The sequence below is a fragment of the Carcharhinus amblyrhynchos genome, chromosome 11 (genome assembly GCF_965287045.1).
Source record: "Carcharhinus amblyrhynchos chromosome 11, sCarAmb.v2.hapA, whole genome shotgun sequence".
Classification (NCBI taxonomy): domain Eukaryota; kingdom Metazoa; phylum Chordata; class Chondrichthyes; order Carcharhiniformes; family Carcharhinidae; genus Carcharhinus; species Carcharhinus amblyrhynchos.
This window is the reverse complement of record NC_137334.1, coordinates 37,834,612-37,859,184: the sequence shown is the minus strand read 5'-3', so window position 1 is coordinate 37,859,184 and position 24,573 is coordinate 37,834,612. Positions and strand designations below refer to the sequence as shown.

At 41.1% G+C, this 24,573-nt stretch overlaps 1 protein-coding gene across 6 annotated transcripts in view; it reads right to left on the bottom strand.

The window, feature by feature from the left end:
• The window catches only part of pde1a (phosphodiesterase 1A, calmodulin-dependent), a 555,040-nt gene that overhangs the window by 510,371 nt on the left and 20,096 nt on the right, over positions 1-24,573 (bottom strand). For 2 of the 6 annotated variants that reach the window (XM_080198875.1, XM_080198876.1), the window contains exon 1: positions 1,852-2,021. The exons of the other annotated variants lie outside the window; for them this stretch is intronic. In XM_080198875.1, the coding sequence (XP_080055001.1) occupies positions 1,852-1,921 (70 nt within the window). In that variant the 5' untranslated portion in view covers positions 1,922-2,021. Of the gene's footprint in view, positions 1-1,851; positions 2,022-24,573 lie in introns of those variants that run through there. 6 annotated transcript variants of the gene reach the window in all.

Sequence of the window (24,573 nt, the reverse complement as noted above, 5' to 3'; positions counted from 1 at the left end):
GCTATGTCCCGCCACCTTAACCTACCCTAGAGCAGGCATAGCAGCCCATTCATACTGGAGGAGTCAATGGGAATAAAAATTGAGAAGCTGCATGTTCGCTAATACACATTTTATACTGTCGTACAAAGTATAAAGTATAGCCCCCAGTTCTATGAATTTGTTACCTAAAATGTGATATTATTCAAGCAAATTGTTTTAAAACTATTGTACAAAACTAGACATTGTGAAATTTAAAAGCTATTAAAAAATAGAAAGCTAATTATTTTAACGGAAGAGCTTCAGATTGTTATAAAGTGGGGAATAATAGTTTTGTTTCAATTTGCTTTGATATATTAGTATGTAGAATCAAAATATTGATAAATATGGATACAATAAACAAATCTGTGGTGCAAGCAACTAACTGCATCTTACTTTTTGGCACTTCTAACATGTCCCTAATTTATGTCATGCTATTGTTTACAATTTGACCCCGAAGAAAACACCTGCTTTGTGTTGCTTAGCAACCGATGCCCTCAAAAGAGTATTTTGTACATTTCCATCACATATTGGATTCAGGGTAAGAAAGGGCAATGCAACTATCTCAGTGTTTATTTTTGCAATTCACAATAAAGCTTTTGAATTCAGAAACATTTGAAAAATTACCATACATAATTTTGCATTGATGTAATCAGGATATCACCAGAAGAGCTTCAATTGCAAAATTAATGTATTAAGTAAATTATTCTGAAGGCAAACTGTTAACCTGCAATGTGATGAAATCCACATTAACACATAGCCGATTGATGCTCACATTTCAGACAGCCTTCCACTTAGTAGGATTTTCGATGGAAGCCCAACAGTTGATACAGAATCTTGATTGAAGTACAAAACTTGCTGCAACTGACCAGTCCCTAATCCCCAGTATACTTTGATATTAGATAATCTACTGTAAAATTTCAAACCGAGAGGCTCTAATCAAATTTATAGTTGGTAATCACATCTGAAAGTTTTGCATCTGCCTGAATTGAAGTATTAAATCAGTAATCTTGTAAATCAGTTCCTCATCTTGAAGTTTTCAAAATTCAGTTCCAAGCATTGCAAAAAATAGTTCTGCATTTTTTGAGAAACAATAGTCTTATAAAAATCACAGCAGTGTTCTATAACAAATACAGGATGAAGAAAACCATGCTTAATGCAGTTGTTGCCTCCGAGTGCCTGATTTTCAATTCAGACTGTACAATGAAGAAAATTGTTAATGCGCGTGCTCTAAGCAACATAAGATAGCAATGCAATAATGTGAGAATATTACTTGTATGGCATGCAGTATAGAAACAACTGCATCATATGCCTAACTATTAATTGAGAACTGACTAGAATATTTAAATAATTTTATCTACCCACCTATAGGAGAACCCTCTCCTCAGTTAAAACTACTTGTACACAAATACAAACACAGTTACATTTTTAATTAAATTATTACTGATAATACCTTGCAATTAGCAATGATAAATGAAATGCTACTTTATTAGTACAGTTGAACAACATTCTCCTTCAGGGTTTTAACTGGATATTTTCAGATCAATTAATTTGACAGCAATTGTGTTTGCTCAATGCATCCATTGCTGCAAAATATTTATTTAGAAACAAACCTTCGGATTCCATTTTGCTTCTATTTATAACAAATTTAGCCTGAAATAAATGTATATAGCTTAACTTTATGGAGCAATAATGTTTATGCACTTAATGTACATCTGCCCTGTAACTCTCCAGCTCAATAGTATTAGCACAATGATCAGTTGAAATATAAAAGGAAAGGTTTAAAAATGGTAAATGCAATGGTAAAAAGGTTAATGTAAGAAACAATTTGCTTACCTAACGTGTGACTTATTTCTTTAATGCTGAATGTGGGATCCTGATGTTGAGTAAATCCACTCTTCTTCATCCCAGTGTTTGTAATATTTCTGTATAATCCAACTGGTCCTGGTTTAATCTCACCAGCATGTACAGCACGCACACCGATGCACTGAAAATCAGCTTTTAAACCTAACCACACTCCTTCTGGCTGGAATGTTTTACCATTTGAGCGAATCCAGTACTTAACATAACAGGATGTGCATCTCACAGCTCATCAGCCAATTAAAATGTGTCTGCTTCTGCCTTTCCACAATGCTCTCAGAATGTGTGATGATTTTCATGAAATCTATCAGTATCATTTGTCAGTGCTAGAAGTTGAAAAATAATTGATTACTGGTATTTCTCTTTTATGTTTAGAGAGGTGTTTGCAAAAGTTAAAATGCTCTGAAGAAAAATGCCTCATGTTTTCAATCAATGTTCTTACAGTGAATAATGTGGCAATGAGAAGAGAGAAGATTGATATCCTGTTTTTTTTTGATTTCTGCAGTATTTATTTTCTCAAGTTCATTTCATGAAATCCACTGTGCAATTCATTGCAACTTCTGCTGAACAATACTCTGCAAAATCCCAACATTAAAAAGAAAATCCCAAGAATGTCCAAACATGCTTGGACATAAATGCCAGTGAGCAGCTCTACTGAAGATTTATTGCACAAAGCCTTGCACACAGAGCATAGCAACCCACATTACTCTTTAAAAAGTCTTTAATTGTGAACAACCTTACATGCTTTTCACAAACCTCTCTCAATATATTAGGCACATTACATGGTAATTTTTCCTGATAGCATATTTAAACAACAGTGTTCCTCTTCAGCAACGCAAAGTACATAATAATTGCATACCATGCAACAGTTGCATTTATGTGGGGCTTAAAAGTTCTTCTGTTTTAAAGTGCATGAAATTTTCAAAATGAATTCACTATTCTATAAATTCAATAAGCATTCAATTTTTCACAAAAATACCCCAATTTACTGGCCTGCCTCCCAAGACCCTTACAAAAAGTCCAGAATCGAAAATCCCAAGTACGTCACTTGAACATCCTAATGTGTCAGCCTTGCTCGATATATTTGATGGGCCAATATGTCTAAAACCTGACAGCAGCTAGTGAGATTGTAAAAGATTCCCAAATGCATTACATTATAACCAAGCATGGGATACCTGTTGGTCAGTTTCTTTTCTCTTTGAAGAAGCGACTAGCACTCAGGAGTTGATGGTGAAGCAGCTTTGCAATCTATTGCAAGAAGACAACAGAAATAAATGGACAGGGAATAGAGAAACATATTGTACTGCTAAAGAAACGCAGGGGGTGATTTTACTGGCTTACCCACTGGTTGGTCACATGGCGAGCTGGTAAGTTCGCAAGAGAGGTGAAAAACCACTTTCACACCCTTTTTTTCTCACCTTTCGCGATACTACCAACATTGTGAAACCAGCATGAACAGCCTCGCGCCTGGGAAGGATGCAAGATTGATTATAATGTTTAAATCTGAATTTAAGTTTTATCGTCTGGGCTGACTTATCTCAAAAGCCTCGTCAGTGGAGGTCCTCACCGGCGTGGGTCATGGATGGTCCCCAGCAATCAGATGTGACAGCCTCACTGGTGGGTTGTTGAAGGAGGGGAGCAATGCCAGTGTCAGGCACTGCCAGTCTGACACTGGCAGCCTAGGATCCTGGCAGTGTCAGCTGGCACCCTGGCAGTGTCCATCAGAAAGCTTGGCACTATCCACTGAGCACCATGCAGTGCCAAGGAGCAGGGCCTAAGAGGTATGACTTGAAGGGGAGGGCAGACCTAAAGGGAGGCTGGGGGATTGCGTACTCTGCAGTTGGGGATCACCAGGGTGGCGATTGGCTAGGTATGGGAACAAGGATAGGGGTAGGATTTGCTGGGAGAGAAGATTGGTGCCATGATCAGTCGTTTCCACAATCAGTGGGGGCAGTCAGGCAGGGTGCATGATCAAGGGGAGGGGTGGGGGGGAATGCTGGGGCTGTGATTCCAGGAGGCTGGGAGAATGCAATACCTCCCAGTGCATTAACTGTGTATTCTTGTAAACAGCTAATGCATGGGGAGATCGCACATGTGCAATGGTGCCTCTCATGGTCAGCAGCTGGCTTCCCAGTGAGGATCGACTCCATCCACTTTCCCTACTGTCATAAAACACACTTTTGCTTTTTTTTGCATGAAGTGGCATAAGATTGTGACTGACAGCTCTCACAAAAAAAGAGTGTAATTCTTTCCCATTTCCACACTCATTTGGCACTTAAAATTTTTTTGGTAAGATTTTACAACCCACACCTCCCCTCCCCCATGTCTGTTGTCAGAGACCATTATGCACAGTACAATAAAATATTGTTTGTGTAAATTCCATTATAATTTGGTAGCATAGATATTGTACTGTAATAATTTTACCTCCTCCGCACTTCTGAAGTCGATCCTGATTAGACTCAGAGTAATGAAAAGGACATCATCCATTTCTTCCTTGTATAGATTAGCAGGCTGCTGGTACCTTTGTAATGTGCAGAACATTAGGGATGTTCAATATGCAGCTGAATGTCATAATCAGCAACTGCAGCACTAAAAGCATGGGCTTTGATACAGCACTTGTGCAAAGTGAAATCTTATCTTTCCACACATGTAAAACTGTACTGTTCCTTTTAATACATTCAAAAACAACTTACTAATTACCTGATACTTAGTCCTTACGACAATGATGTTTTAGCAAGGCTGCAAATCCTCTGAACCCAGGAATCCAAATTGAATCACAGAATTGTTACAACACAGAAGGAAACCATTTAGCCCATCATGACTGTGTTGGCTCTCTGAAGGTGCTGTTCACCTACTGTCATTCCTTGTCTTTTCTGCATAGCCCTGCATATTCTTCCTTTGCAGATAATAATCAAACTCCCTATTGATTGCTTCAGTTGAACCTGCCTGCACCACACTCTCAAGCAGTGCAATCCAGAGCTTAACCACTCACTGTGTGAAAAGTTTCTCCTCATGTCTCCATTGCTTCTCATATTAATTACCTTAGGTCTGTGCCCTCTAGTTCTTGATCCTTCCACCAATGGGAACAATATTTCCCGATCTACTCTGGGCCCTCATGATTCTGAATGCCTTTCTCAAATCTCCTTTCAACCTTTTTTTCTCCACTCCTCCACTCTATCTAGGTAACTGAATCTCCTCATCCTAGGATCTACTCTTGTAAACTCTGTCTGCGCTTTCTCCACTGCCCCCCCCCCCTCCATCTGTCTTAAAGTGCAATGCTCAAAGCTCAATGCAATACTCCAGCTGAGGTTGAACTAGTGGTCTATCCAAGTTTACACAGAAACATAGAAGACAGACGCAGGAGGAGGCTATTTGGCCCTTCGAGCCTGCTCTGCCATTCAGCACGATTGTGGCTGATGTTACTGTGTTTTCTGCTGGGATTCTTTATTAACATCTTTCCTGCTACCTTCAACTCATATGTACAAATGCCCCCAGATCCCCCTCACCATACACCCTCTTTTAAATTGTACCCTTTATTTTATATTGTCTCTCCTTGTTCTTCCTACTAAAATCAATCATTTCACATTTCTCTCCATTGAATTTCATCTGCCACTTCTCTGCCTATGTCTCCAACCTGTTTGCACCCTTTCCAAGACCTACACTATATTCTTTACAGTTCACAATGTTTTCAACATTTGTATAAGATCCACAAACTCTGAAAATGTGCCTTGTTCACCAAGGTCAAGGTCATTAGTACATGTGAGGAACAACTGTCCTACCACAAACTTTCCACCAGGCTGAAAAATATCCATTAACCACTGCCCTCTGCTTCCTCTCTCAGCCAATTTCATATCCTAACTGCTGCTGTCCCTTTTATTCCACGAGTTATAACTTTGCTCACAAGCCAGAGCTTTCTGGAAGTCATGTACTCTACATCAACAGCATTACCTTCATGAACACCCTGTTTTACCTGGCTTCCAGAAAGCGAATGAAAAACCTCCAGTCACAGAACGTTGGCTTTCCTTAATTAATCTATATAGGTGACTATTAATTTCATCCCAAACAACTGTTTTGTGAAACACCATTGCAGATGTCAGGGCAGCTTTCTTGAAGGTCAATCCATGGAAAGCGACTGGTCTGGATGGGGTACCCGGATATGCACTCAGATTCTGCGTGGATCAGCTGGCGGGGATATTCACAGAATCTTCAACCTCACTTTATAACAATCTGAGGCCCCTATCTGCTTCAAGAAGATGACCATCATCCCGGTAAGTAAGAAAAACCAACCAGCGTGCCTTAATGACTATCGTTGGTGGCTCTGACATCCATCATCCTGAAGTGCTTCGAAACGTTGGTCATGGCACGAATCAATTGCAGCCTTCCGGACTACCTGGATCCACTACAGTTTGCCTACTGCCACAACAGGTCCACAGCAGGTGCTATTTTCCTGGCCCTGCACTTAACCCTGGAACACCTGGATAACAAGGACACCTATGTCAGAGTCCTATTTATTGACTACAGCTCAGCCTTCACCACTATTATTCCCACAAAATTCATCTTCTGTGGCCTGGGCCTCAGCACCTCCCTCTGCGACTGGATCCTGAACTGTCTAACTCACAGACCACAATCAGTAAGAACAGGCAACAACAACTCCTCCATGATCATCCTCAACACTCCACAAGACTATGTTCTCAGCCCCCTACTACACTCCTTATACACCTATGACTGTGGCCATATTCCCCTCCAATTCAATTTTCAAATTTGCTGTGACACCACTGTCGTGGGTCAGATCTCAAACAATGACGAGACAGAGTACAGGAATGAGATTGAGAATCTGGTGAACTGGTTGAGCAACAATAATCTCTGCCTCAATGTCAACGAACTGAAGGAGATTGTCATCAATTTCAGGAAGCATAAAGGAAAATATGACCCTGTCTACATCAATGGGATGGAATAGAAAAGGTCGAGAACTTCAAGTTTTTAGGTGTCCAGATGACCAACAAGCTGCCCTGGTTCCCTCCCCCCCCCTACCCCCCATGTAGACACTATAATTCAGAAAGCCCACTGACGCCTCTACTTTCTCAGAAGACTAAGGAAATTTGGCATGTCAGCCTCTCACCAACTTTTACAGATGCACCATAGAAAGCATCCTTTCTGGTTGTATTACAGCTTGGTATGGATCCTGCTCTGTCCAAGACCGCAAGGAACTACAAAAGGTCGCGAATGTAGCTCAATCCATCTCGCAAACCAGCCTCCCATCCACTGACTCTGTCCATTCTTCCCACTGCTCGGCAAAGCAGTCAGCATAATTAAGGGCCCCATGCACCCCGGACATTCTCTCTTCCACCTTCATCCTTTGGGAAAAAGATACAAAAGTCTGAGGTTACATACCAACTGACTCAAGAACAGTTTCTTCCCTGTTGCTGTCAGACTTTTGAATGGACTTATCTTGCATTAAGTTGATCTTTCTCTATATCCTAGCTATGACTGTAACGCTACATTCTGCACTGTCTTGCTTCCTTCTCTATAAATGGTGTGTTTTGTCTGTACAGTGTGCAAGAAACAATACTTTTCACTGTATGTTAATACATGTGACAATAATAAATCAAATCAAATCAAATTCTCCATCACCAATGTTAAAGTGACTGGCCTGTAATTGCTGGTTTGTTTTTATGCCCTTTTTTAAACAGGGGTGGAACATTCACAATTCTCTAGTCCTCTGGCACTGTCCAAATATGAGAAAGATTGGAAAATTGGGACCAATGCCTCTGCAATTTCTATGCTCATTTCCCTCAGTATCTTTGGATGCATTTCATCAACTCCTGGTAACATGTCAACTTTTAAGTGCAGACAGCCAGGCTAATACCTTAATCAATTTTAAATCATTTAAGTGTTTGAATTACCTCCCCTTTTATCATGACCCAGGCCACACTCTCTTCCTTGGGAAAGATGCAACGTATTCATGTAATACCTGAACCATGCTCTCTGCCTCCACGCCTGAATCCTATTTTTGGTCCCTAATTGGCCTGACTCCTTTTACCACCCCTTTATTTAGTTATTTGCCTTTGACCTACTCTGGTAGCCACAGTATTTATTTGGTTAGTTTAGTTCAGCCTCTGGTCAATGGTAATCCCCAGGATGTTGATAGTGGGGGATTCAGTGATGGTAATTTCATTGAATGTCAAGGGGTGATGGATAGATCCTTTCTTGTTGGAGAAAGGCATTGTCTGGCACTTGTGTGATGCAAATGTTACTTGTCACTTATCAGCCCAAGCCTGGATTTTGTCCAGGTCTTGCTGCATTTGGACATGGACTGTTAAGACCATTATGGCTGATCTGCCACCTAATCCCATAATAACATCAAAATGTTGCAAATAGGTGCAAGAGTAGGTCATTTGGCCATTAGAGTCTGCACCACCATTCAATATGATCATGGCCTTTCAGTATCTCACTCCTGCTTTCTCTCCATACCCTTTGATCCATTTAGCCACAAGGGCCACATCCAGCTCCCTCTTAAACATATCTTACAAAATGGTCCCAACAGCTTTCTGTAGAGAACTCCCCAGGTTCACAACTCTGAGAGAAGCAGTCCTTCCTCATCTCAGTCCTGAGTGGTTTACCCCTTATTCTTAGACTGTGATCCCTGTTCTGCACTGCTGCAACTTCAGGAACATTCTTCCCACATTTAACCTATCCAGTCCCATCAGGATTTTATACGTTTCTATGAGATCCTCTCTCATTCTTCTAAATTCCAGTGAGTTCAAGCCCAGTTGATTCAGTCTCTCTTCATATGTCAGTCCTGCCGTTCTAAGAATCAGTCTGGCGAACTTTCGCTGGAGTCCTTCAATAGCAAGAATGTCCTTCCTCAGACTAGGAGACCAAAACAGCACACAATACTCAAGGTGTGGCCTCACCAAGGCCTTGTATAACTGCAGCAAGACATCTTTACTCCTATACTCAAATCCTCTTGCTGCGAAGGCCAGCATGCCATTAGCTTTTCTTACCACTTGCTGCACCTGCATACCAACCTTCAACGACTGTTCCACCAAGACACACAGGTCACGTTGCATTTCCGCTTTTCCTAAGCTGCCACCATTCAAATAATAATCTCCATTCCTGTTTTGCCACCAAAGTGGATAACCTTACATTTATCCACATTATATTGTGTTTGTCAAATATTTACCCACTCAGCCAGTCTGTCCTGCAGCCTCTTAGCATCCTCCTAACAGCACATACTGTCACCCAGCTTTGTGACATCTGCAAATTTGGAGAAATTGCATTCAATTCCTTCGTCCAAATCATTAATGTATATTGTGAATAACTGGGGTCCCAGCACTGAACCCTGCAGCACCCCACTAATCACTGCCTGTCATTCTGAAAAGGACCTCTCTGCTTCCTGTCTGCCAACCAGTTCTCTATGCACGTCAAACATTACCCCTAATACCATGACTTTTAATTTTGCTCATTTATCTCTCGTCTGGGGCCTTGTCAAAAGCCTTTTGAACGTCCAGATACACAACATCCATTGGTTCACCCTTGTCCAGTCTACTGGTCACACCCTCAGAAAATTCCAGAAGATTTGTCAAGCAAAATCTCCCTTCAGTGAATCCATGCAGACTTAGGCCAATCCTGTCACCGCTTTCCAAATGATTAGTTATTGCATCCTTAATAATTGGCTCCAGCAATTAGTACTCCTGGAACGTTACTTTTGTCCTCCGCAGTGGAGACAGATCCAAAGTATTTGTTCAGCTGGTCTGCCATCTCTTTGTTGCACATTATGAATTCACCTGATTCAAACTGTAAGGAACTTACATTTGTCTTCACCATTTTTTTCTCTTCACATATCTATACAAGCTTCTGCAGTCAGTTTTTATGTTTTCTGCAAGACTACTCTTGTATTCTATTTTTCCTTCCTGAATTAAACTCTTTGTCCTCATCTGCTGGATTTTAAATTTCTCCCAGTCCTCAGGTTTGCTGCTTTTTCTGGCCTTTTTATATGCCTCCTCTTTGGCTTTAACACTATCTCTGATTTGCCATGTTAACCATGGATGAGCCACCTTCCCCATTTTACTCTTATGCCATTCAGGGATGTATAGTTGTTGAGGTTCATCCATGTGCTCTTTAAATGTCTGCCATTGCCTCCCCCGTAAGTATCCTTTGCCACCTTATCCTAGCCAATACACATCTCATACCATCAAAGTTAACTTTCCTTAAGTTCATGACCCTAGGCTCAGACTTAACTGTGTCACTCTCCATCTTAATGAAGAATTCTACCATATTATGATCACTCTTCCCAAAGGATCCTGCACCACAAGATTGCTAATTAATCCTCTCTCATTACACAATACCCAGTCTAGGATGTCCTGGTCTCTAGTTGGTTCCTCAACATATTGGTCAAGAAAACCATCCCTTATACATTCCAAGAAATCCTCCTTCATCTCATTACCAGTTTTGTGAGCTGAATCAATATCCAGATTGAAATCACCCATAATAACTGCCGTACCCTTACTGCACGCATCTCTAATTTTCTGCTTGATGCTAACCCCAACCTCACTATTAATGTTTGGTGAGTTGTACACAACTCCCACTAGCGTTCATTGTCCTTTGGTATTCCGCAACTCCACCCGTACAGATTCCACATCATTCAGGCTAATGTGCTTTCTTACTATTGCATTAATATCCTCTTTAACCAGCAACTCCAACCACCATCCCCAACCACCATCTCCAACTCCCACCCCCACCGCGCCACCCCCCCTCTCTCCACAACCCCCCCCCCCCCCAAACCTGCCACCCCACCCCACACACACACTTTCCTTTACATCGGTCTTTCCTGAACATTGAATACGCTTGAATGTTGAGTTCCCATTCCTGATCACCCTGGATCCAGGTCTCCGTGATCCCAATTACATCATTATCATCATAGCATCCCTACAGTGCAGAAGGAGGACATTCTGCCCATCAAATCTGCATGAACTCTCTGACAGGGTATCCCATCCAGGCCCTATCCCCTAACCCCACATATAGGATAATAAAAATCTAACTATCTTAGATTTAAAATGAGCAAGTGATCTAGCAACTTTGTGGAAAAGAGTTTCAAACTACAAAACAAAAGAGTTTTGTAATTTAACTCCTGAAATGTCTGGTTCTAATTTTTAAGAATGATTCCCAGACTCCCAGCTAGCAGCAATAGCTTCCCTCTATCTAGTCTATTGGGTCCCCTTAAGTATTTCAAAAACTTTGACCAAATCAGTCCTTAATATGCTAACTTCCAGGGAATTCAAATCCAGTTTGTGCAAGCGTGGTGAAGGACTCACCTCCTGATTCCTCAAAGCTTGTCCACAATCTACAAGGCACAAGTCAGGAGTGTGATGGAACACTCTCCAATTGCCTGGATGACTGCGGCTCCAAGAACACGCAAGAAGATCAACACCACCTAGGTTAAAGCAGCCTGTTTGATTGGTTCCCCTTCCACAAACATTCACTTCTTCCACCACTGACAAACAATGGAAGCCATGTTACCATCTACAAGATGCACTTCAGGAACTCCCCAAGATTTCTTCCACAGCATCTTCCAAACCCATGACCACTACCATCTAGAAAGACAACAGTAGTAATTCCCTGGGACCACCACCACATGGCAAATCTGTGTTTTACCCACTCTAAAGCTAAGGTACCCTTTCCAGGGTGTAGTACTGAAATATTAGGACAGTTTGGTTTGGTCAAAGAGTTAGGTTTTAAGGATTATCTTAATAGAGGAAGGAGACATGAGAGATTTAGAGAGGAGACATCAGACTTTAGAGCTTATGTAATTGAAGGCATGGTTCCAGTGACAGAACGAGCAAAATCAGGCAAGTGCACAAAGCCAGAATTGGAGTAGAGCAAAGATCTCAGAGGGTGGTATGGCTGGAAGAAATTACAAAGATAAGGAGGGGAGACCCCAGGGGTGGATTTGAACACAAAAATAGGAATTTTAATATTGCTGGCCTGAGAACCAAGCAGCAAGCACAAATATAATGGGCGAACAGAACTTGGTGCAACTTAGGATATGAGCAACAGTTTTGTAGACGAGCTGAGGTTTAGAGAAGGAAGAAACAGGAGGACAATAGAACAGAGGAAAAGTAATGTCCGGAAGTAACAAAGTTATGTATCAGAATTTCAACAGTGAATTTAGAATTCACTACCACAGAAAGTAGTTGAGGCCAAAAGATTGTGTGATTTCTGGAAGAAATTACATATAGCTCTTGGGGTTAAAGGGATCATAGGGAATTTGATGTTCAAAATAATGATGGAGCAGGCTCGAAGGGCCGAATGGCCTACTCCAGCTTCTATTTCCTATGTTTCTGTGTGTTGAGGTAGGTGGTATGAGAGAGCTGAAACAATACAGGAGGAGATGATGTCTAACTTGCTTTATGGCAGTTTAATGATGATGTGGAGATGTGGACTGGGGTAAACAGAGTAAGAAGTCTCACAATACCAGGTTAGAGTCCAACAGGTTTATTTGGTAGCAAACACCACCAGCTTTCGGGGCTTTGCCCCTTTGTCAGCTGAGAAAGCTAGTGGCGTTTGCTACCAAATAAACCTGTTGGACTTTAACCTGGTGCTGTGAGACTTCTTACTGAGTTTAATGATGGCCAGGGAATCAGTCTTTGCAAACAGAGTGCATGAACCTTAATCATTATCTTGTCATTCTAATCCAAATGTCAGTGGTAATTCTATTTAACTCAAGTGGATTTAGCACCATCCCAGAGTTCTCCAAATCATTGGCAAAGGTATAAGTGGTCTGGTATCACTGATATAAAGGACAACATTAATGGAATTAATAAACAAGTCGTGTGCTTAGTCATTTGAAAACAAATAACATATGGATTTATACTTTGCACCTTACAGTATTTTTATGTAACTTTATGATTTATTAGTTCTCCCACATCTTGGCTAGAGCTCTGTTCTATCATAGTGAGGGTTGGTCACATGATAATTGTCTGCCTTTTTGTGGAGAGGAGAGAAATAATATCAATAATATAGCCCCTTCAGATAGCAGCTTTATGTATTACCATCAATTTAGTGATACTAAAATATAACACAAAATAAATTTTTCAGCCATCAGAATGTAAGAGCAATTTTGTGCTACCAAATATTTACACAACATTATAATTCCACTCCTTCAATCACAAATTTGAAAGCTTTTTTGCAAGAGACACAAGAATTCTTCACCTAAGTAAAATGATAACATTCCAAAATGTCACAAGGAACAAAATTAATTCTTAATTGTTTCTGCACCAAAATGTTGATCATAACTTTTCTAATCCCAGTATCAATAAGAATGATCTGTTATTTTGAAATTCCTCAACTTAAAGGACAAGCAAAACCAAAAAAAATTCCATGGCTCAGTGAAACTGAGTAACCCTCCCGATCAATGGCACTGTTAAAATGTGTAATATTGCCACCTAGTGTAATCGTTGGAGACACAGTCTCCTGGTTCTGCTGGAGGTTCATATTAAAAAATTTAAATAAAGCAGCATGACAGACAATTTGTGTGATCTCAATTTGAATGCCAACAGAATCTGAAATAAGCAATTCTCTGTTCAGGGTACATTTAAAATGATGTGGAACATGTTTCTGATGAAGGAAGAGCAGATGAGACGCACTAATCAGTCACGTATGCCTGGTTTTCCTTAAGTTTCCATTCTAGCTTAGGGAAAACCTAAAAGGATTGTATATCATCTGCACAAAAATGATACGGACAGTGTTTACTATGTTGGGAGTATAAAGCAACAAATATTACAGAAAAAATTAAGTGCCCATTATCAAAACAGTCAAGCACTGAATGTCTACCTTTGGAGTGTCTGTAAAATAAATTGAATACATCTGAATCCTGAAATGGGTGATAATCTTTTCATAATTGTTTTTTCATATTCCATTAAATCCATTAAGTTAGAAGATTGGCTATGAAGTATGCCATGCAATGCAGAATATACTGCTATATAATACATTTAATTTCCCATATACATGGACAAAAGTAAAGGAAAAATGTTGTTTCTTCCTTTCTCCAAATGTCTCTCATTTTTGTCTTATGCTAATTTATGGTGTCACTCTTTGGCTTATCATTCTCCTTCACTTATTCCAATCACTCTCTTTCACTTACTCTGTGAAGTATGCCATTTCTATCACCATGTCTATTTGCCTGAATGTCTTCACTCTCAGTTTTTAAGCTTCTAGCTGGAATTTTACACTCTTCAGAACCCCGCACCTGCCGTGCCCCCACCCACGCCCCCCTCCCCCCTGCCCCAGCCACCCTCCCCAACACCTTCACGCAGGAATGGTCAGAGAGGTTGTGGAGTCAGTAAAGTCATTTGGGATGGTAGGCAGTGCCACACCTGGTGCCTTATCGTGACCGCTGGTATTTTACTAGCAGTGGGGAGTTGGTGAGTGGCCCATACATCCTTAGGCCAATTGAAGCCCTGAAGTGGCACAATTAATGGTCACTGAAGGATCTCTTCCAGCTTTTTACCAGTCGCATGGGTCACTTTGTCACCATGGAATGCTACCTACTACAACTTGGACAGGGTGGGGGATATGTGAGATTGGGGATTCTGCGGCACAGAGAGCCTTCTCAGTGACAAGATACATTCCGTGGGAAGAAACCATCCCCCCTCCACCTGCCCACATACGTGAACCACACTCTCCTCACCCCCAATCCCACCAGGCCAGCAGAACCTGCCTGATTGGCCCCAATGATTGGTGACCAAAAATAATCAGATGTGGAAATGACTGGCTAAACTGCCTCTCCCTCCCCCCAACTCCCCACGCTCCTGTCTGCATCTCCCCCATTTCTTTGGCCAAATATCTTATACCTACATCCTCTGATTATTGATATTCCTGCCACTAGAAGCAGTTTCTCCCCATCAACACCCCTTTATAATTCTGAACATTACAATTAATACCCGATTCACCCCACCCCAGTCTCATTCTTAACCTTTCCTGCTGTGAGAAGAACAGGCTCAGTTTCTCACATTACTTGACCCTTGTACCAATTTCCTTTGCACCTACTCTAAGACCTTGACATTCTTTATAAAGTTGGATGACCAGAATGGGGTATACTATCCAGCTAAGGCTCAATGTTTGCCGTGTTTGTGAACTAACCTCCACTCACCTGATGAAGGAGCAATGCTCCAAAAGCTCATGATTCCAAATAAACCTGGTGTCATAAGAATTCTTACAGTGCCCAACCCAGTCCAACGCCAGCATCTCCACCTTATAGTGTGAAGATTGCTGCATATTTATTTTTCAGAAACGTTGTCAACATTCATCAACATGTCCTGCCACCTTCAATGATTTGTATAAGTGAATCCCAGGTCTCTCTGTTCTTGCACCTCTTTAAAATTGTATCATTTCACTTACTGTACCCTTCCTAGCTTCACTTCCTCAAGTCCAAGTGACACAAATGTGAACACAGCTGGCTGAACCTCCATTCTGCTGGCTGCACTTGATCAAGCTTTAATACACCTTGCAGTCCTCTGCCAAAATCATCTGTTACTCCAATATCATCTGTTACTCCAACTTAGCCTTTTGGCTAAGATCAAGTGTAGTATCGACATGCTGTGCTTGGCTGAAGTCATTAGGTTACATTTCAGCTTCATTTGAAGCAATTTTTAAATGCGACATCTTGGTCTTTTGGCTCAGATGCAAATGAGATCAAGCCTTGGAGGAGGAACTATACCTACTCCAATCAGCTTGGATCATATAGATCAAGCCCAAGACAGGAGGTGAGAGCCCTGTCTTGTCAGCTTGGATCGGGAATGTCTCAACTTGTTGGGACTCTGGATTGAATTGGAATGAAAATTTTTAAAAACCTGTTACTCTAATTTCACCCAGCAGGGCAAAGCTAACCCAGGTTTCATTTTATTTCCAACAACTGCCACCTTAAATCCTGTTCCCCACCTTCTTCACCCTTGCCTGTAATAGTTCATTGATTTTTGTTGTGATGAAGAAAGCGAATTCATCCCACCCCCATCCCTGCTGGTCTCTCCACATCAATCCAAACATTCTACACTGGCTCATACATTTCAGAACTGACATCACAGAAAATTAGCAACGAGGTTCCTTTAAAGAGCAGTATAACCCTGTAGAGCTCATGCAAACCAACAGATCCTTCTGCATATCAACCATGGTTCAGTATCTTGTCCTGTAATCAAAAAATCGATGTGAGCACTTTTGTGCAGCATTGAATCATGCAGAAGGAGGCCATTCAATCCATTGAATCTGCACCAACTCTCCAACAGGACATCTTACCCAAGCCTATTCCCCTGTGCCAGCTCCATAACCCTACACATTTAACATGTCTAATCCATTTAAGTGCTTGTATTGTTGAAGGTGCTCCCTTTTGGAAAAATCTCCCTGGCGTGCATATTTCTAAAATACCACAGCACTATTAAAAACAGCAGTCCATCAAAACAAGCCAATTTCTCATTAGTTTCGTTGCTGTTTGTAAGACCATGCTGTGCAAAAATTGTCAGCTGCATTTGCCTCCAGAATAGAAACTGCACTTTAAAAGTAATTGATTAATGTAAAATAAATTTAAGCATCTTATTTGTTTTGCTTTTTTAATTAAACTAGGTTCATACTTTATCCCCCTTCAATTGCATATATTCAATTTTTAAACTGAAGAATTTTCTGTATTTTCCTTTTGTTTATTTTCTGACTTCAAGGCCATCTTCCAACTCAGCTATTCAACTCGCCCGCTTACTTACGTGGTTGGATACATTTTGCTACCCATCATACAGTCATAACTGAATGATTATCGATGATAATGTGATCGGTTTACCTTTATAATAATCATAGAATTCCTGACATTGCAGAAGAGGCCATTTGGCCCATCGGGTCTGCACTGACAACAATCTTATCCTGGCCTATATCCCAGTAACCTCACATAGTTAGCCTGCTAATCTCCATGACACTAAGGGACAATTGTGCATGGCCAATCAACCTAACCTGTACATGGCAGCTATGATCTTGGTATTACTGCTTAACATGAAATAAAAGGGGATTTGTTTCTTTCTGGTTTTATTTTAAAACCTGGATAAAGCTTGGTTTTGTGAGTAAGCATTTTGCTTTATTGGAAAAATGTATTTAACATCAGCTGAGCATACTTATCATTAAACCCATTAACAAACTTACTATAAAAGATATTTTACAAATGCAGAGCATTGCTGTACATTTTATAACACTAATTTTCAGAAGAGTTAATTTGTGAAATCAGTCAGCCAAAATCCAATGAATAGATTCCTTGCAGACTGTGGGATGAAATTAATGCTTTACAGAGAGAACAGATAGTTAGATTTCTTAATTAAGTTTGATACTGTAAATAATGTGATTCAATCTTTTTGGGATTCACATGGTTTTATTGCCATATTTTTGCCTCCATTTTTCCACAGCCATATTTAAAGCTACTTAAAAGTCAACAGTTCTTATTCAGCCAATCGAGTCTGTACTGACCACAATCCCACCCAGGCCTTATTCCCATAACCCCACATATTTACCCTGCTAATCCCCTGACATGAGGGTAAATTTAGTATGGCCAATCAACCTAGCCCGCACACCTTTGGACTGTGGGAGAAAACCAGCACACACAGACAAAACCCATTCAAACAGAGGAAAAATGTGCAAACTCCAGAGATCGTGACCCAAAACCGGAATTGAGCCCAGGTCCCTGGTGCTGTGAGGCAGCAGTGCTAACGACTGTGCCACTGTGCTGCCAACAGAGTGATAGCCACATATAACTCTCCTTTTCAAAAGCAAAGAAAAGGTTGGTGAGGACACTGAGCAGAAGTAAATGGTCTTTGTGATGGAAAGGTTATGGATTGGAAGCTAAGCATTAGAAAGGGGTTGAGTCAGCACCTCTTCTGCCAAAAATGTTCAATTACTTACTTTAACAAGCTGCAGAACCAGAGATTAAAAAGTAGCACCAGTCATAAATTCCATTTTCAGACATTATTTAGAAACAGATGTACAGCATGCTCTCCAGTTTCAAAGATTTGTTTCCACTGGAGGGCACTATCGGTACAACACTAGCAAGATTTTGAAACTCCAAAACCAGCAATTCCTAAACTATTTTCCAAAATGACCCTAACTTAACATTTGGAAATTAACATGGCACCAATCACCAACAAAATTAAAGCAGCAATAAAGTAACATTCAGTTAAATTAAAGTTTGAATATTATACATCAGCATGGAGTACACGTTCCCTGGTGCAGATGCAGGATCCAATCTCAGATGAGGGAAGACATGACCGTATCACTGTTTTTGTGACTCCAATTGGATTGTGACTCACAGTCTGGGAACCGTTGAATTAGGAGCTGAATTTTCAATCCGGAGTCAGGAACCTGGTTCTTGTGTCCCGACCCCACATTGCATCAGCATCAGTGGCATGACATAATTTTTCAAGGCAAAGGTCCTAATTGGCCCAGAGGTGAGTTCAGCACCAAAAGGTTCAGCCTGGAGGCAGGACCTCATAATAAAGGGCCATTTTAAAAGGCAAACTGCAACCACAACTGGGCTTGTCATTGCATGGAGAAATGGAGCAGCAGGGAGCTCAATAACTGCTGCCCTGGATAGCCGCCCCTGGGCAACACACATTTCTCCAATATCTCCCTTGAGGTTTTGGCAGACAACGTTGCGGAGGAGAGAGATGTGCTCTTACCTCCTTCTGGGAGAAGAAATCTTCCCGGCCAAACCAAGAAGATTGCAGTGGCCCTGGCGCTCAGCGACAGTGAACAGTGATTCGGAGGATGTGAGAATGCCGAATGTGCATTAATTTCTATGAAAGTCTGGCATTAGATCTAAGTAGGTCTAAGGCTACCTACTAGATCACTGGGTGACAAACCTTTAACTCTGGAAACACTACACAAGCTGAGCAGACTGAGTTCACTTTGACATTGTCAGATCAGCTGGCCAGTTGCATCACTGAGATGTCAAGATCTAGGGTACAACTGAGAAGGGAGCATCACTAAGGAATGCAACATTTCACATTAATGCCATCAGAAATCTGTCTCTTCTTCAGAAGAGAGCACGAACCACTGTACCTTGGTGGGGCAGTGCAGCAGTTAGCACTGCTGCCTCATGGTGCCAGGGACCCGGGATCAATTCCGGCCTTGGGTGACTGTCTGAATGGAGTTAGCACATCCTTCCCGTGTCTGCGTGGGTTTTTTCCAGGGGCTACAGTTTCCTCCCACACTCCAAAGGTGTGTGTGTTAGATTGATTGATCGCCATGATAAATAGCCCTTGGTGTGTCAAGGGAACTAGCAGGGCTTATATGTGGGGTTATGGGGATCATGCCAGGATGGGATTGTGGTCTGTGCAGACTTGATGGGCCAAATGGCCTCTGCATTGTAGGGATTCTATGATTCATTCCTATGAACAAGAAATGTTTGGAACTGGCATTGGTGTGCTGCGGCTTATCATACTGAACCTTATGGGGGAGGCATGTAGGTACAGCAGGCAGTAAAGAAAGCAAATGGTATGTTGGTCTGCATTGCAAGAGGAAGAGGGAATAGAGATGTTTTACTGCAGTTGTACAGGGTGTTGGTGAGGCCACACCTAGAGTATTATGTGTAGTTTTGGTGTCTTTATCTGAGGAAGAATGTCCTTGCTATAGAGGGAGTACATTGAAGGTTTACAAGGCTGATCCCTGGGATAGCAGGACTGAGTTGGTTAGGATTATATGCTTGGAGTTTAGAAGAGTGGAAGGGGATCTCATAGAAACTTATAAAATTCTAACAGGGTTAGACAGCGTAGATTCAGAAAGAATGTTCCCAATGATGGAGGAGTCCAGGACTGAAGATCTTGGTTTGAGGATAAGGGGTAAACCTTTTAGGACTGAGGTGAAGTGAAATTTCTTCACCCTGAGTGGTGAATCTGTGGAATTCACTACCACAGAAAGTAGTTCAGGCCAAAACATTGTGTGATTTCAAGGAGAAATTAGATATAACTCTTAGGGCTAAAGGGATCAAAGGGTATGGGGAGAAAGTGGGATCAGGATATTGAATTTGATGATCAGCCATGATCATAATGAACGACTTAATTTCACCAACTGATGCATGAGGACACCAAGGTCTCATTGATTTTCCACCTCTCTCAATTTATACCCATTCAGATAATAATCTGCCTTTCTATTATTGCAGCTGAAGTGAACAACTTCATGTTTATCCACCTTATACTGCATCTGCTATGCATTTGCCCTTTTATTCAGCCTGTCCAAATTACTCTGATGCATCTGTGCATCCTCCTCACAGCTTAACCTCCCACCCAACTTTATATCATCTGCAAATTTGGAGATAATACATTGAGCTCCGTCGTCCAAAGCATTCTCCTGAGGTCCCTAGCATCACAATGACAGTCTTCAGACAATTCAATTCACTCCATATGAAATTAAGAAGCAGCTGAAGACACTATGTAGAGCAAATCTGTGGGCCACTGATGTCATTCCAACTTAGTATTAAAGACTTGCGTACCAAAACTAGCCATGTCCCTAGTCAAGCTGTTACAGAACACTAACAACAGTGCTATCTCTCTGACAATGTGGACAAATGCCCCTAGGTATGGCCTGTCCACAAAAAGAGGACAAAACTAACCCAGTTAATTATCACCCCATCAGTCCACCCTTAATCATTGGCAAAGTGATGGAAGATACCTTTGACAGTACTATCAAACAACACTTACTCAGCAATAACTTGCTGGTGAATTTGTGGTGAGTAACTCATTTCCTGACTCCCAAAAGCCTGTCCACCATCTACAAGATATAGGTTAGTGTGTGATGGAATACTCCCCACATGCATGGATGAATTCAACTCCAACAATACCTGAGATTTGACACCATCCAGGGCAAAGCAATCCACTTGATGAGCACCCCATCCATCACCTCAAACATTCATTTTCTTTACCAGCAGTGCATGCTGGCAGCCATGTATACGATATACAAGATGTACTGCAGCAACTTGCTAAGGCACTTCTGACAACATCTTCTAATCCCACATCTACCGCCTAAAAGAACACATGGGAATAGCACCAACTGTGAGTTCTCTTCCAATCCACATATTATCCTGCATTGGAAATTCATTGCAGTTCCTTCACTGTGGCCAGGTCAAAGTTCTGGAACCCCCTCCCTAAGAAGGCCGAGGGTGTACTTACACGATGTGGATGTGCCAGCGTTGAACTGGGGTAAACACAGTAAAAAGTCTGACAACACCAGGCTTTAGTCCATCCGATTTATTTGTTAGTAAACTCACAAGCTTTCGAGGGGACTCCCTCTTCGTCAGGTGAATGGAGAGTTCTGGCCTCGGACAGAGCATATAAGGGACAGACAGCTTAGAGATTACTGATTAGAATGCAAATCTTTACACCTAACCTGCTGTTCAAGTCCTAAAGTGGCTGACAATGTGTGTGGAAGGAGCACTGATCACAGGTTAAAGAGATGTGTATTGTCTCCAGACAGCACAGTGAGTGAGGTTTTGCAAACCCAGGCAAGTCACGGGGGTTACAGATAGTGCGACATGAACCCAAGATCCCTGTTGAGACCATCCTCATGTGTGTGGAACTTGGCTATCAGTCTCTGCTCAGCGACTCTGCGCTGTCGTGTGTCGTGAAGGCCGCCTTGGAGAACGCTTACCCGAAGGTCAGAGGCTGAATGCCTCAACAGGGATCTTGGGTTCATGTTGTACTATCTGTAACCCCCATGACTTGCCTGGGTTTGCAAAACCTCACTCACTGTGCTGTCTGGAGACAATACACATCTCTTTAACCTGTGATCAGTGCTCCTTCCACACACATTGTCAGCCACTTTAGGGCTTGAACAGCAGGTTAGGTGTAAAGATTCGCATTCGAATCAGTAATCTCTAAACTGTCTGTGCTTTATATGCTCTGTCCGAGGCCAGAACTCTCCATTCACCTGACGAAGAGGGAGTCCCCTCAAAAGCTTGTGAGTTTACTATCAAATAAATCGGTTGGACTAAAACCTGGTGTTGTCAGACTTTTTACTGGGTGTACTTACACCACATGGACTGTAGTGTTTCAAAAAGGTGCCTCACTATGCCTTTCTCAAAGGCAATGAAGGATGAGCAACAAATGCTGACCTCATCAAAGATGCTCAAGTCCTATGTATAAATAAAAAGAAAATGAGCCATGACCTCATTGCCTTTAGAATCTGAATGTTCCAAATGTGATGCAAAGAAGAGTGTAGGGGTAGGGGAACATAAGGCTATCAAAGTTAAAAAGGACACATTAGAGAACCTATGGTAGATGGAAGTTGCAGAGAAAGATGAGACAACACTATGAAAGGATTATCTGATTGAGCATAAGTTTCAAGAGTGGCAATATAGATCAATGAGGATAATATTTTGCAAAAGTCTGAGTTCATGGAAGGTGAAAGTTGAGTTGGCAGAATGAAGCACATTGGAATAATCAAGGCCAGGTGTGATAAAACATAAATAAGTATTTCAGTGGCAGAGTTGTTGAGATGAGCAGATGTTGGGCAATGTCAAAGGCACTATAATCCTTCCAGTTACTTGTTATTTTAGAATGGTTATTAAAGAAGATTTCAATAGATTGAATATATTCCTTGCCCACCATACAATTAATTCCTCCTCAGAGAATTATTGGTCTGCATCTCATTCCCGAACCTTTAGGAATAAATATGTTTTCAGAGGCATTCATTTGGATGAAATTCCGTGGGATGTTCACAAGCTGCTGACTGCTTCACACAAGATATCATCCATCAAGGCAAAGATCACCATGGCTACAGATCCATCTAATCAGTACAAGGAACTTCAAGAGTCTGCATTTACCAGGTAACAGAGTCCTCCTTTGCATGACCCCAGAATTCATCTATAACGGATGGCATCCTTTGACCAAACATATTTACCTTTAGGCTACGCATTCTTCTGTGAAAACAGCAACAGATACTGGAACAAGTTTTTTTTTAATTAAAAGCTCCAGAAATAAAGCAGTCTACCAATTAACTGCTACTCCCTAGCCTTGTAAGACAAACAAATTAAAAGGCATTCCCAAGGGTAGTCTTACTTAACTATGGACTCAATCTCATAAAGAAATAAACGCCAATGCTCATATGTTTATTGGAGTACCTTAAGCTTTACTTTATATGGCTTTCAAAAATTAATCATGCACTATGAGATGAAAGATTGCATGTATGCTACATCATATAGAATTCTTATAAAATAGTATCACAATCTTATTGAATATTACTGTAAGATCAGTGTTACAAATGATTCCACAGACTCTCACCTACTGTGTCTTTAATCTGATCAAGTTCCCACCAAGTGATGATGAGTCAATCAGAAGTGATCTTCTTCCAATAGCTGACTGTGCTATGTCGATTGCAATGCCACAATCAAAGGAAAGTGACTTCCTTATATCTAGGACTGATCTTCACTTCTGCATGATGTCACTGGGGTTAGTGATGTGGTGTTTCCCTCCGTAATCAATCACTTTGCACGATGAATGTCTTTTCTGTTATGCCCATCCCACTGCCTGTACAACCCCACAAACATACTCCATTTGATTCCACAATTCCAAGCTTCTCTGATACCTAATTTCAAGTAATTATAGACTTCATTTTATTACACGTATATTGACTTCTTGGAATTACAAATCTTTGGTAATTTGCTGTCTATATTTACAACTTTGAGAAAGGATTAGCTTCCCACGTTTGAGAAGAATTATCCAGATGTTTTTTTCTATACAGTTTCAAGGTTGCCCACTCTCCTGATGACAGAAGAAGTTTCAAAATTCTCTCCGCAAGGTCCACTGTTTGATAATCATAGGTACTGTTACTATTGCAATGTCTACAATAAAAAAACCAACCCATACCTGACTTCTTGTAATTACAAGCTAATGGTCATTTTATTGCATACATCCTGCTTTCGGAACGCTGCATATACATAGGACACAGACATTTCATATTGATTTTCTTTTAACTGCTTGCTTGCACATTTTTTTCCCTTAACCCTTAATATCCCACAAGATCAAGCTGAAAAATTCTATTGACCAATTTGATTTAATCCTATCATGTATGATATCCATTCTCACAATTTAACTGTAATCATTGTACATAACTAACAATTGATCCATTACATCCTCATTTCAATTATTTCATATTGCAATCTCACTCTGAATAATGGCTTTGTTCTACCCTGCTTTTAGAGCTATACTCAGGGCCTAGATTCATTACACCACATTTATGCAATTTCTTGATCATTTGTGTTCTGACCTAGTTAAATATGATTAAACAGCAATTTCTGCCCAAGTTTCTGTCAGCAAGATTGGCATGGAATTCAGTGTAAACACCAATTTTTTGCAAATGCAATCCAGGAAATTCTGAGAAAACAAAGCAATTATTTGGCAGCACTGCTGCCTCACAGTGCCATGGACCCAGGTATAAGTCTGGCCTTGGGTGGCTGTCTGTGTGGAGATTGCACATTCTCCCCATATCTGCATGAGTTACCTCCAGGTGTTCTGGTTTCCTCCCACAGTCCAAAGATATGCAGTTTGCATTGATTGGCTATGCTAAGTTGCCCCTTAGTATTGGGGGATTAGAGAGGTAAATACGTGGGGTCACAGGGATAGGGCCTGGATGGGATTGTTGTTGGTGCAGGCTCAATGAACAGAATGACTCCTTCTGCATTGTACA